Here is a 14,942-nt window from a genome sequence, read left to right as displayed (position 1 = left end):
ACTTTGAATCTAGTAAAATTAAGCAATCTTATCACTGCTATCTACAATATCCACATTTTGCTATTATTGTGTTTTAGTCAAGTGCATGTGAGTGGAATTACAGATACAGAAGAAGAAAGAATTAAAGAAGCTGCTGCTTATATAGCCCAGAGGAATATTCTTGCTAGTGAGACATCTAAACAGTCCACAGCATCCAAACAGTCCATGTCATCCAAACAGTCCACGGCATCCAAACGGTCCACATCCAGTCTCCAACAGGAGGAAACCTTTGAAAAGAAGTCAAGGAAAGTTGCAATTCGAGAAAAGGCAGAACAACTGTCGCTGAAAAAAACAGTAAGAAAAGACAATTATAATGTAACTTACAAAAGTGAAAATGCAGGGCCGGCCAGTGGCTCACTGGGGAGAGTGCGGTGCTGATAACACCAAGTCAAGGGTTAAGATCCCCTTACCGGTCATCTTTAGAAAAAAAAAAAAGTGAAAATGCATGTAACAAGTTGTGTGTATGTGTAGATATAGATCGATTTGTTTCAAATGAAGAAATGTGCAGTCTTGTGGAGAAACAAAACCAAAGACAACAAGGAGAGAGACATTTAATGTGTAGATCAAAGAAAGGCAAACTTAGTAGTTTTAAATTCCAGAGAATTTTAGATTTTAAAGAACCTTAGGAAATCCATCTTAGGGAAGTGAAATATATTGCTCAAGCTTAGACTGTTAAATGTTAAGTAATTACATCTGTTTTTAAAAGGGGGCGAGAAATGCATACTGAACACAAAAGGTTCCAAATGGAAAAATAAAAATTTTTGTTTCTACTTGTTTATTTTAGCACCAAAGTTACTTTGATTTAGTAGTATTTTGAGAATGTTTGTTTACTTGTTTTCTAGTTAGAAGAAACCGAGGCATATCATGCAAAGTTGAATGAAGATCATCTTCTCCACGCCCCTGAATTTATTATTAAACCTCGCTCCCACACGATTTGGGAGAAAGAGAATGCAAAGTTACACTGCTCCATAGCAGGCTGGCCGGAACCTCGCGTCACATGGTATGTTATCGTCATGAAAACTAATAGAATTGATTACACAAAGTTAAGTTTACCTCTAAGAAAACACAGAGAACTATCAATACACAAGAGTCAATCTACAAGTGTATATAGGTTTTCAAAAGAGTAAAGAAAGGATATTAGGATGAATTTTTATGCATGGGAAGAAAGAAAAAGCTTGCTTACATCTGATACATTAACATACTTTCTAATCCCATCATACAAATGGGTCTTTATGTCAAGTATTAAATTTTAGTCAACATTTTTGCATACCAAAAAATATGTCTAGAACTGTTATGGATCATAAAAATTAAATAGAAATTTGCTTCCATCAGTGAGCTTTACATTGTGGTATGATTTTGTGATAAGAGGCAATGCTACCTTTTAAAAAATAGACAAAACCCAGAGGGTTCTCATCTCTACCCCTCGCGTGCTTGGGCTGAGGCCTCTATGTGTTTTCTGACACCAAACAAAAGGGGGAATTAGATGGGAGATATCATCCGATAGGGGCCTTAGGACATTAACTTTCCATGAAGAATAAGCACTCTGTTTCTCTTTCTGTCATACTCATGTATCCTATGGCAGTTGCCAGTGACTTTGTGATCCGGAAACTGAGAACTTTCCTGTCAGTTCCTGAATATCTGCTACAGAGAGCACAAGTGTGAAAATGATTGAGCCAATTAAAAAAAGACGTTTGCATTTTATTCTCTGCCATAGGTATTTCACGTCCTGTTTCCTTATCCACAGATGTGGTGGTGAACACACCCTACATCGCAGCATAGAGACCACATGGGATGACGTTGTCAGTCGCAGAGCACATGTCTCCTCCTTTCTTTTCCCTTACTTCTAGTGGTGATCAGACGCCTGGCTGGCGCTAATGGAGGTAGCTGACAAGATAACTCATTTCACTACCTAAGGTTATTCTTAAGGAGCAGGTGGTGAGGTTTTAGAAAATTCTCCTGTGATATTAACCTGCCTTTGATAATTTTGGATTTACTTACAGTTTTTCTATGTGTGTAAACTCTTTTCAGGGTTATTGAATCTGAGAACCAAAAAGTAAAAACCAAAGCTGGGTATGAATTAAGGCATATCATTTATAATAGACAAAGATGAAAAACATAGGAACATATTTCAATGAAAATGAACTTTTAAAAAATCAATTTACAAGATTTAAAGCATAAAAGTGAGTTAGGGGTCAATCTGCCTTTGTCCCACCCTTCTCTGGGATTATAGAGTTGCTCAATTTGGCCCATTAAAGGAATGTTTCCTCTTAAACTGATTACTTCTCACCTCAAAAAAAAAAAAAAAAAAAAAAAAATCCAAACTTTCCTATAGTAATACATAAAGAATAACAAATTTTCAGCTCCAAGAAATATTACTTGGTCAGTAAAAAATTCCTCTTTTTTCATGAACTAAAAGATAGTAATAATAAATGAATAATTGGAGTCTTAATTGAGTAGATATGTGTATTACATACTTTCCTATCTTTTCATGTTTTTTTAAAAATTAAGGATAATTTTTAAATTTTAATTTCTTGAGCATTCATCTGTTCTGTTTAAATACACGGCAACTGGAACAAAAACTCAGCCACATATATCACTGATGGTGTTACTAAACCAGAGTGATGTGATTTCACAAAGGCAGAGATAAACCTCAGAGATTAAACTCCTCACATTATGCTTTGTTGGCCTGGAAAAAGAATGATTTAAAAACAAACAAACAAGAAATTAAAACTTCCCAGAAATATATGAGATGAGCAAACTGTTGACCTTTAGAGTTCCAGTCAAATTCAAAAATATACAGAAACACAGTCCATTTTCAGTTATCCTCACAGAGCTGAGAGGTAATGCAGTTGACCCCAAAATCTTTCTCGTGTGACTTTGAAATATTTATTTAATTTACACGAGAATTCTATGTCCTAGGGGCTCCTTTCAAACAAAAGTGAAGGCACAGAGACAAACTTTGTCTCAGGAAGGATTAGAAGAGCCTCCGCTAGTTCCTACACCCCCTGTAGTGCTTGGAGAGGGCGACTGACTGGCCTGATGCAAAGCATCAGTTGTAGTGGCTCCACTCCTTATGGTAAATTCTCCCAGAGGGTTAGGTTGCCTTGCAAGCTGAGTGAAAAATAAATATTAAGACAAAGGAATGAGAGGACAACTAAGAAAATGGTTAACTATACACTTCAGAGAACGAGATTTGCCCCTGGGTAAACGTGAAATTTGGATAATCAGCTAGCAGTTAAGTGACAATTGGCTTTGGCAGCAAATAGGGTTAGCTCCAGGTTTTGTGGGGCATGAAGCTTATACAATTTGGACAGGGGTGGGTTGGGTGGGGGACACGCTTCACAGAAAAGAATATATAGTTCGTAGTATAAATTAGGCATAAGACATGCCGAGGCTCCTGCTGGTGCGGGACCCTGAAACTTAAGCTTCATTTACTTCAAGGTAAATCCACCTCTGGGAGTAGACTTCGGTGTGGGATTAGTTTACCTTCCTGGGCATGTTACCTTTTTAAAAAATCATCAATTAGAGCTGGAGCTCTGATTTACTTCACAATGCTGGAACAGCAGGCATCTTCAGTACGCATCCTTCTCCACAAAGAGCAGGGAACCCACAACCCAGGCAAGAACCAAGGTGGTTTGTGATTACTTTGCTGGCATTTGTGCCTTTTTGGTACCCAGATGCAGCTTCCTGGGCCTGACACTGAGGGTAAGTGTGAAAGAAATGATGGAAATGCCCTTCCCGAAAGGAGGAAGTAAATTGAGGGAATAAGTTTGTGATGATGCCTTGTGCAATCATATCCTTAACCATGTCTTTCAAAGGCACATGTATTAGGGTCTGGCTCCCTCAGAACCCTTTACAAAGAGGATGGGCCTCCAAGTTTCTCCTGGACATCTTTAGGTCATGGGAGTCTCTGAGATCTAACAAATGATATGAACACGCAGCAGCTGCTCTTCTGCCAGTCCCACCTTACTGAACAAAGCTATTGAAGTAGAACCTAGACAAGAGCACACGTTATTCATCAAGGCCAGGTGCAGATGGCTGTAGAGCACCATCCTGTTCCCAACTCACTTTGAGGCAGAAGGAAGCCTATTCATGCACTGGGTTCAGTAGAAAAGTTCGTTGCAGAGGATGCTGCTGCAGCATCATTGTGAAGCTGACCATCCTGGAGGGGGACGTTGTCAACACAGAAGGAAAAATACATATGTAGGGGAAAAAACAAAGTGTTTAAATGTAATGGGCTGTATTTATGTAATAACTAGTGTAATAGTCTATTTGTTTAAAAGGGGAGAAAAAAAGAATTTATGTTTGTATTTGTTTTATTTGCATAATGAAATTCTGGAAGGATATGTAAAAACCTAAGAGCAATTGACTCTGAGGGAGGAGCCTGGTAGGAGGGACAGGTACCAAGAGGAAGACTGTTTGCTGCACCCTTTGTGCCTTCTGGTTCTTGGACCATATGAGTGTATTACCTGGTCAATTTTTTTTTTTTTTTTGGGTGGCTGGCCTGTACAGGGATTCAACCCTAGACCTTGGTGTTATCTGCACCATGCTCTAACCAACTGAGCTAACTGGCCAGCCCCCTTAGACAAGTTTTTTTAATTATATGAAATAGGGGAGAAGAAAAAAGTTCTCTTTTAAAAAAGGAGAAAATTGTGTAAATTTTACACTTTTTAAAAGAGCCTGATTTAATTGGATTCCCAGCCTGAAGTCCAGATCAAATTTGTCAATGGAAATCTGGATTGTAACCTGCAGGGAGAAGCAGGAAAACTCACAGGAACAATGTGTTGGTATTAGTGAGTAGTAGTCATTCACTCACTCACTCAACACCTATGATTTCAGATCTATATGTTCGATACTGACCTAGATCCTCAAACAAGACGTTTAAAATATATGTTTGGAGTTCTTCACTTCAGCCTTAAAGTCATTGTCAGACGCTTAAAAAAAATTGTCATTAAGCATTCTAATAATTCAAAACCTGGGAATAAAATAGAATAAAAATGTATCTTAGGAAGAGTCTGGAGATTTGGAAAACTCTGCTATTTTGTAAATTACATGAATTTGTAAATTGCATAGTGGAATTATATGCATTGTTTGTTTACAAGATTAGAGTTATTCACCATATATTTAAATTTAGCAGTTATTGCCATATTATTATAGGAAAACAGTGTATATTTAAAATAGTTGGCTGGCCAGTTAGCTCAGTTGGTTAGAGCACAGCCTTGTACACCAAGGTCATGGGTTCGGATCCTTCTCTTCGCCAGCCACACAAAATAAAAAAATAAAAATAATGTAGTAAACAAAAATTATTTACAACATATAATTGTTTTTCAACATCAGGGTTTGACATTTTATTTTAGATTTTTCTTATTTATTTAATTCCAAAAAATGAGATAGATCTCTTTCTCTTAGATCATTGGTTTTTAAAGCGGGTATATAGTCATTTATTCAAAACAGAAGATTGGATTCTAAGCAGCAATCCCAATTGTGATGAGATTCAACATGTTGAAGATCATTTGGCATTGTGTTATTTGTTCATTTAAAAAATGTGAAGCCATTTTGCTAAGCTATTTTGCTAGACCATACTTTATGCTACCCAGGAAATTTTACTGTATCCCATATTATCAAACTAACATTTATATGGGAGAATTAGTGTATGTTTTACACACATGAGTAAAAGGCACTGAGTGACAGAGTGTTATTCCAAAAATATATTATACTCAAAGCTCATTAACTAATAATAGTTTATAGACTCTACATGAAAATGATAAGGGAAATGGTGTACATCTGAATATTCGCAAGGATTTAAGAACCCTTTTGACAAATAATCCCTGGGTGTAGATTACTCTCCAAATTTAGCTGATGACTGGTTCAGTTTGAAATCTCACTTTCCAGAAATAACAAGCTATGAAATGTGTACAGAGCAGGCCAAAAATTCTTATTTTTTTCCCTGACTTAATACTGAAGACAGCTTATCTCAAGCGACTCCAAACCTGAATGCACTAGTGAAATTCCTTGGAAAATAGAATTAGATTGCTTTCTGACTTAATCCTTATCCACTGCTTTAAAACAGGAGTTTCTCACACTGACATTGGAATTCTAGAAGAAAGACTGGAAGCTCCACAAAGTGTTGTGTGTTGTGTGTGTGTATTTTAAACAAATTTCCTTTGCCAGGTGGTCATAATAGAAAAGTCATGAGTGTTTAGTTGGGGAAAAAGCATTAAGGTGCTAAGTCATACAGTACTGGAAGGCAAGGAGGCTGAAGCAACTGTGGGAGCTGCAATATACTTTTTTTCAACACAAACTTTATAGAGATATGAACAACATTTTTGATCAGAGGCCAAACTGAGTGTCACTCAAGCAGCACATGCCACAGCATTTAGTATCATATTGCTCTTCTTATGCTAAGAGGAAGTGCAAAATTACCTCAGCCAACTTAATCAGAAGAACTTGCTGATTAACATTTACTACCTTGTCATTCATCAATACAGGAAATGTTCATAATCAGGAGTGGCCAGTAGATTTCTTTTCATGGGCCATCTCTGATCAAATAGAGCTCTTCTTCTCTGCTTAGAGCCCTATGTTGAGACAGCTGTCTGAGGCCACTCTTGGGCTGGCAGGAAACAGCATTGCATCAACTAGCAATGCCTTCTGTGGGTGGGAGAGAAGGTTATGCTGCTACACCTGCCAAGCAGCTGCAATTGTTGAGCTAGTCCAACCTCTTCATTTCGCATCTGATGGACCAAACACTCAGAGAGCCTCAGCTTACTTTCTCCATGTACACTTATTTAAAATCATCCATATTATGAGGTATATGTTTGTCAGAACTCCATTCCCTTAGCAAAAAAATTATAAAGCTACAATTAGTCTATTGCATTACATGATAATTCTGTCCAATCCAATTTAACCAACACTGAGTGCCTAACATTCACTCATGGCTCACACTTCCTCAAAAGTAGGAATAGAAGTAAATATGCATCAGACACAATCCCCACCTTCAAGGAACTGGCAACTTAGTAGAAGAGACACATATTCAACCACAATTTGGATAAATGTTATATTTAGCAATTCGGACCAAGTAACCCTGATGCAGAGAGGTAAGAATAATTCATATTGGTGGGATTTAAGAGAGGAGTTTATTGAAGAAGTGCCATTGACCTGAATCTTGAAGGATGAGTTGGGCTTTTGCTGGGTGGAGGAGAGTGATTCATTAAAAAAAAAAAAGTGTAGAAAATGAAAAATGTGCTTTAGTGACATGAGGTGTGTGTCTGTGTAAGAGAGAGAGTGTTGGGGAAAAGAAAGGAACTGACTGATATTCCTTCTTTCTCTCCTTTTCCATCACTTTCCCTGCTCCCAAACCTCCTTGTAGTCATTTCCAAAAGTCTGAAGTAAAGAAATGCAGCTAAATAGAGAACAGTTGGAAAGTCGGGAGCCAGACTGCCTGGATTCAAATCCCAGCTCTGCTGTTCCTGCCCAGGTGGCCTGGGAAAATTCCTTAACGGCTCCATGCCTTGGTTTCCTCTTCTGGAAAATGAGGTTAAAAGGAGCACTACCTCATATATATGTGTACATTAAGCACTTAGGACATTGCCTGGCCCACAGTAAATTCTCTGTGTCCATTGTGGTTATTAGTGTTGTTTATGTTATCTGTGCACACTAAGTAGTGTGTCTGAAAGGGAAACAAGTGAAACCCAGTTCCTTTTTGGGGTCAGAAAATGGAGAGGCCTACTCTGGCACAACAGCTACTATCTGCTGAAAACATGAGGATGTGGTGAAGAATCCCATGCACCACTTACAGACCAGATCTGGAAGATAGTGTCTCAGGGAGAGGCCCCTTTGTGCAGCCCACCCTCTGTGGGCTGAGAGGCTTAACCAGAGATGGAACAGTCAGAAAAGGGGAGGCTTTGGACCAGCCCTGTGGCTCACTTGGGAGAGTGTGGCGCTCATAGCACGGAGGCCGCAGGTTCGGATCCTATATAGGGATGGCCAGTGTGCTCACTGGCTTAGCATGGCGCAGACCACACCGTGCCAAGGGTTGCAATCCCCTTACTCGTCAAAAAATAATAATAATAATAAAATAATTTTTAAAAAGAAAAAGAAAAGGGGAGGCTTTTAGCTTGTATTTGTCAGACGTTTCCTTTCATGATTTGTAAGTTCTTCCAAGTTAAGAGCCTCGTTTGCTTATGACAGAATAAAACACTTTAATAATCCTTCAATGCAATGACATTGCTTTCAACCTACAAGAATGTTAGCAGAAAGAATGTTTTGCTTTCATCCTATACAAACAGCCAACAATAAAACCCCCTACACAAAGCCTTCCTCTCTGTTATGTCAACAATGGTCAACTTTTTTTTTTTTTTTTAGCTTTTTTATAGAAGCATAATATACACATAGAAAAGTGCATATTATATACAAACGTAGAGCTTTGGTGAATTTTCATAGATTACACATACCCATGTAACTAGCATCCAAATCAAGAAACCAAACATTATCAGCACTGTAGAAGCCTCCTTTATGACCTTGAGAAATCACTATCTTGACTTTTAGCAGCATTAACTCATCATTCTGTTTTTGTACTCTATATAAAAACAATTATTATATGATGCAGTCTTTTGTAACAGGCTTTTTTCACTAACATTGTACATGAAATTCATCCATGTTGTCGTGAATGGTCTACTTTTTCATGTAAATTTTACAGAAGAAGGGAAAGCACTTGGTCAAGAAGTTTTATTGTGTTGCTAGTGCATTTTATTTAAGCTAATGTAATTTGCATTTATTGAGTAGATGCTGCTGCTACCCTCAGTGCTGAGTTTACAGAAGGTGTTCCTGCAAGAACAATAATTTTATGTGTGTTTGTTTAATCATGAAGTTATTTACATTTTAATTTAATTTTGTTTCTATTATCTTATAGGTATAAAAACCAGGTGCCAATAAATGTTCATGCAAATCCTGGAAAGTATATTATTGAAAGTCGCTATGGAATGCACACTCTGGAGATTAATGCGTAAGAGAACATCAGTGTCCCTGTGTGTGGTCAGACAATTGCTTGGGGAGGTGCCTCACCACTCCATGCCACTCTCCCGCTTTGTCCCAGTGCAGCATGGTCACAATGAGGGACTTTTATGCACATTTCTTCTCTGGTGCACACCTAAAAGTGATAGGCATGACGAATCCTTTCCATGCCCACACTGCCTCCCAAAGTGATTTTATATTTGAATTTAGTCAAAAATGATGAGAAAAAATTAATTTGTATCTTTTTATTTATCCTTTTATATACTTAGACATCAGTAAGAACATAGGTTGCATGAATAGCTGCTTGTATTCAGTAATCCTTTCATAGTTCCAAATCAATATCATCATCATACTCTTTTGCTTTTAATAAATAAAGGCTGTGGAGATCAGGGTGGGTGGCATTGCAAGCAGGCTGGACTTGGAGAAATTGTTCTTTCCTTCAGCTACCAGGAACTATGGGAGAGTGTGCAATCTGTCAGTCTGTGTATGTGGCTGGACATTGGGATGCTTTTGAGTAAAGTCAAATCCAAAGCAAAATTTGAAAATGGGACTCACATCAAAAATTCTAAGTTCTCAAAGGTTTATTGTGTCTCCCCAGATGATTTTGAAATCCAAACCTAGTTATGTGGATGAAAAAGCTAACCAAGCTCCCACCATTTTCAGTTTAGGTAAAACCACAGTGTAGTGAAATGTCAAAGTGAAATTTGCATCATTCCATTCTCAAGAGATTTATAGCCTTCTCTGCTCTCAAAGGAGTTGGTCCAAGTGATGCTGGGCTTCAGTCGGAGCCCTGGGGCCCTGCAGCGGTCGCCAAGCACTGTCCCTGACCTAAAATCACATCAGTTCTGCCAGACGGTGGTTCCACTGAGGCGGTGGTGTACTATGCAGTTGCTTTCAAAATCTATTGATGTCTGTAAATTTTCAACAAGAAATGAGTTTATACAAATGGAACTAAACCCTGAGGAATGACAAGGAACACAGGGAACTGGTAGTGATAAAACACAAAACAACTTGATGTGAAATCTTAGCTTGTTCATCTCTCTGTGAGATCATTCTTTCCCTAATTGCATTTTTATAAGACATTTCCATTTCTGTCTTATAACACAGAAGAACGTCCAAAAGTCACTTCTTGTGCTGTGTGCTGAAACTCCAAATGTGGCTTGAACTTTAGTAGAGTTGAACTGTAAATAACTTAACTTGTGCTATGAACCTGGAGCACAGAACCACACATAAGACCAACCTGGCTCAGGGAGGCTGTAAGAATCTATAAGGAAGGGCTGCTTCTTTCTCGTCCCTGTCCCCCTGTTGCCCCCAAGCTGAAACCCACCACTGAAGGGTGGACAGCAAGTAGGCCACGCCCTCTAGTGTGCCTCCAGGTAGTTACCTAGTTACCTGCTACGTGGCTGGACATTTTCTCCTCCCAATACAACGTTAGACAAGTTTATCATAATGTTGCTCACTCTGTAATTTATGTGCTTAGCACTTTGTCGACTTCCTTTTAGTGTTTTGTTTTGTTTTTTACATTTTGAATGAATCCAGGTTAGGGTCACAGTGGATTATAGGTGTTCTCCTCCCACCCTGTGCTGCTGGCATGAACTGTAGTAGGTCACTTAGACTAAAATCCCACCAGGTAGCTAGATCAGAGACAGTAGCTTCATCAGGAGTCCCAAAGAGCCATATGTTAGTCACTAATTTGCAGTGCACTGTGTTATCAAAGTTTCCTGATAGAATAGCCAGTGATTACAAGGAGTGTCACTATGGTGGCCATTCATTTCCAAATATTCTTTCAGATGTGATTTTGAAGATACAGCTCAGTACCGGGTCTCAGCAATGAATGTTAAAGGAGAGCTTTCGGCATATGCTTCCATCGTGGTAAAAAGTAGGTTTGCTGGATTTATTTTATTCAAGATTTTTTTTTTCTTCTCATTGCTAAAAAATTAATCAATCAATCACAAAGCACTTCACATGCATTTCTGTTTTCTTTTCTAGGATATAAGGGAGAGTTTGATGAGACTCGCTTCCATGCTGGAGCTTCCACCTTGCCCCTCAGCTGTAAGTTTAAAAATATATTTGCTAAATGCCATCTCTATGTAAAATACAGCATAATAAGCTATTCTATAATGCTGGTATAAATGCATACTATGTATAATGTATTATAGTATATACTATGATGGATATACTAGGTATTTGTACTAAGTTTTATTTTTTTAGATTCTGTAGTTACTATTCTCTTTCTGAATCTAATTGCTTTTTTCTGGTTTTACAAATGTCCAGATGTGATGGGCTAAAAATGGCAAATGCTTTTAAGTCTTTCTGTGTTGAACTGAGAAAGATCATTATTCAAACTTGGGCAGAGTGATTTAACCAAACACACACACACAAATACACACACATGAGTCTAGACTCTGTCAAAGCACTCTTATTTATCCTTAAATATCCAGGTCAGTATCACTCCTTCATAAATCATGTCTGAACCCCACCTCTTCCCCTGTGCCCAGCGCAGTCAGTGTTAAGTGTCCCCGATGAGGCCACAGCCCCTCAGCAGGTCATCTCTGACACAGGACACTGTTAACTTACGTGTTGGTCTCTCCCACTGGTCCACAAGCCACTGAAGGCAAGTCTGGACCTTTTATCTCTAAACCCCAATGCCTGATACAGAGTAAGTATTTGATAATGAGTGAATAAATAAATATATTAATTTATATAGTGCAACTTAAAGTGAAGTCTAAATATGGATAAATAATAAACTATTAAAATATTCTGGTTAGTGATAATTTGTGAATTAGTGAACTTCAATCGTTTCATCTATATCAGAACTTTTTTTCCTGGAAAGCAATAAAAGTATAACCTTTATGGTTGTTGAAATAATTATATGCTTACAACTGTCGGACTGGTATTCAAGCCCTAATTTATTTTCCAAACATTAAAAAGTAAATGGTGCTTTTGAAAATGATTGATGCAGATGATTTCTCATGGGTCAGTTTTTTTCCTGTTTGGCTTGATATCTGTAGATGACCTACTCCATTTGCTTCATGGACTGGCTCCTAACTCTAACGTTCCCAATTGTAATCAGTGGTATCAACTCCATGGGCAGGAGGGGATGACCGGGTGGAAGGGACAGAGGAGCACGCCTCAAATCATGTCCTTCTCCAGCCACTTGATTTAGACTGAAATAGGATAGTTGGAAATTCTGAAACTATGACTTATCTCCCAATGTCCCCAAGACCTGCCTAGTTAACACTTCACAGTCCTCTGAATTTATCCTCTCACTCCCACAGCCATATAATCATCCCTCTTCTTGGTAAGCCACGTTCTGAAAGACCAGCTCAAGTTTACTTCTCTTACTGTTCAACCTTACAGAGTGTTGTCTGACTGACCCCTGAATTAATGGGAAGCAGAGGGCTCATATTCTTGCATTCAACTAAGTTTTGTTGAGTACCTGCTATGTGCTAGGTACTGGTTTAGGTGCTTGGAATATGCTAGTAAATATCACAGACAAAGCTCTCTGCCCTTGGTTCTGCTCTAATAGTTAACATTTATTAATTAGTTGTGCCAGACACTATTCTAAGGCATTTTTTAAATATGCATTGATCCATTTAATGCTCCCCAAAGCCTTATGAACTAGATATGTTTTTATATGTGCTATGCAGATAGGAAATAGTTTAGAGAAGTCAGTGGAACGAGACCACACATAGTGGTGGAATAGGGACTTGTAACCTGGTCTTCCTAATCCTCAACCATTTTTTTTAAACAAGAGATCAGCAAACATTTTCTGTAAAGAAGTAGGTTGTAAATATTTTAGGTTTTCTGGGCCATATGGTCTCTGCCACAGCTGCTCAATTCTGCCACTATAAAATGAAAGCAGCCATAAACAGTAGGTAAATGAGCGTGTCTGTGTTCCAATAAAAACTTACTTATGAACACTGAAATTTGAATTTCCAATGACTTTTCACATGTCAAAAAATGTTGTTCTTTTTTTGATTTTTTTTCTAACTATTAAAAAATTTAAAAACCATTCTTAACAGTACTAAACAAGAGGCAGTCCAGATTTGGCCCACACACTTGCCAGCCCCTACCCTAAACCATTTTTCCCAGGGTGGAAAGTGCATGTGATAAAGGGTTGAGGAAGTAACAAAGGAACATGTTTTGTCTACTGGTTATTAAAGCTGGGGTGGCTTCCTACTGAACCCCAAAGCTATCTCAGACAGTCCAGCCCAATCTCAGATATAAAGAGAACCTAGAAGTTAGAGTCTGCTTCTGAGTGGGCAACTTGTGTTTCCAGTTGGGTCTGGAACTTCCAGGTCATTACAGACCCTCCTCATAACCCTCACCTGTACTCCCTACAGCAGCTTTGGAATCAGCCCAGCCTCCCAGTGCTGTGCAAGATCTGATCAAGTTGTTTCTCTCTTTGGGCTTAGTGGAGCATCATCACATAGAAGTGAGGCAGGTGGGAGATGTGCTTCAAAGAAAAGTTATTTCATGATGGTTATGGGTTGAGCACACAAACCCAACGCAGTACAATGCATTCGTCAGGAGCACAGGTTCTGAAATGAGCCTGCCAGGGTAAACCTGGCTCTGCCGGTGAATGTGGGCAGTTATTTAGCCCCCTATGCAGCAGTTTCCTCTTCTATAAAATAGAGATAATAATGGTACTTACCCGGTAAGGTTATTATGGAGCATAATTGAGCATACTTGCAACAATACTTGGAGAAAGTCGAACTCAATAAATGTTAGCTTGCATTTTTAAGTTAATGCTAAGAGGTCATGGAAGAGAGAAAGGGCCTTAGTTTTGGATTTGGGAAGCTGTGAGTTTGAATTTCCATTTCATACATGCTACCTGTGAACTCTTAGCATTAGCTGTGTGTGTTACCTTTGTGAACTTCCATCTCCCCATCTGAAAGAGAGGAAAAAATAATATCTATGCCATGGAGCTGTTACAAGGAGTAGATGACATGTGAAATGTGAACTGCCTGGCATGTGATAACCCATTAATAAATGGCCACTTTTTTCCCAAGCTCTTTCCTTTGAGAAGAGAGAAAATAAAACCTAGGAGAGTTGATGATGCAGGTATCTACTCAATCTATAAATAAGATATTTCTGAGAATAATCTCTTTTAAAGTTACAATATCTTAAACTTTTCTATTTTCTCCCATTGACATTTTCTTTTTTACTCAGATCATTAAGGACACTTAAGCAACTTACTGAAAAACTCTATTTTTATAGTAATTTATATGTCTATTTTGTCCCAAAAGTACAAGCAGTAGAGGTTAAAAATCTAAAATGAAAAATCTAAAATTAAAAAGTACATATATTTCAGCTAACTATTTAAGTCTAGGCCAAATGTGGTATTAATTTGCATTTAAGACATTAATCTGACCCTTTAAATTCTACTCATTACAATAATAAAAACCAGTATTTAGCTTACACGACCAATGAAGAATTTCCATACAAATGATGTATGCATATATTTTACATACTTCTTATAGAGGATTTAATTTTTGCCCAAACAAATCATTTGATCATTGTTTGTTGTGACTGCTTTCTGCCTGTGCTTATTAAAATGCTAGTGATTCTTTGATGAGAGAAACACTAATTACTGATACTTGTTTTTGTTGCACCCAGTTGCTGTGACCCCTTATGGTTATGCATCCAAGTTTGAGATCCACTTTGATGAAAAGTTTGATGTGTCTTTTGGGAGAGAGGGAGAGACGATGAGTCTAGGCTGCCGTGTAGTTATCACTCCTGAAATTAAACATTTCCAGCCAGAGATCCAGTGGTACAGAAATGGTGAGTCTTTGTAATGAATTCTCACTTAGGTTCTTACTCACAGAGGTTGCAGATCTGTTTATCAGAGCTGGCAGAATCTGGAAGTTAGAGAGGACATTATACATTTA

General features: G+C 38.2%; 1 protein-coding gene across 1 annotated transcript in view; it reads left to right on the top strand.

The window, feature by feature from the left end:
- Positions 1 to 14,942, top strand: part of MYOM1 (myomesin 1) — a 131,320-nt gene that overhangs the window by 28,341 nt on the left and 88,037 nt on the right. Inside the window, exons 4-9 of the mRNA XM_063077233.1 lie at positions 78 to 333; positions 882 to 1,039; positions 8,948 to 9,040; positions 10,839 to 10,927; positions 11,038 to 11,100; positions 14,671 to 14,835. Coding sequence (XP_062933303.1) covers positions 78 to 333; positions 882 to 1,039; positions 8,948 to 9,040; positions 10,839 to 10,927; positions 11,038 to 11,100; positions 14,671 to 14,835 — 824 coding nt within the window. The remainder of the gene's footprint in view (positions 1 to 77; positions 334 to 881; positions 1,040 to 8,947; positions 9,041 to 10,838; positions 10,928 to 11,037; positions 11,101 to 14,670; positions 14,836 to 14,942) is intronic.

The sequence above is a fragment of the Cynocephalus volans genome, chromosome 13 (genome assembly GCF_027409185.1).
Source record: "Cynocephalus volans isolate mCynVol1 chromosome 13, mCynVol1.pri, whole genome shotgun sequence".
Lineage (NCBI taxonomy): Eukaryota > Metazoa > Chordata > Mammalia > Dermoptera > Cynocephalidae > Cynocephalus > Cynocephalus volans.
Note: the sequence above shows the minus strand (reverse complement) of the source record. Positions and strands in the feature narration are given on the sequence as shown.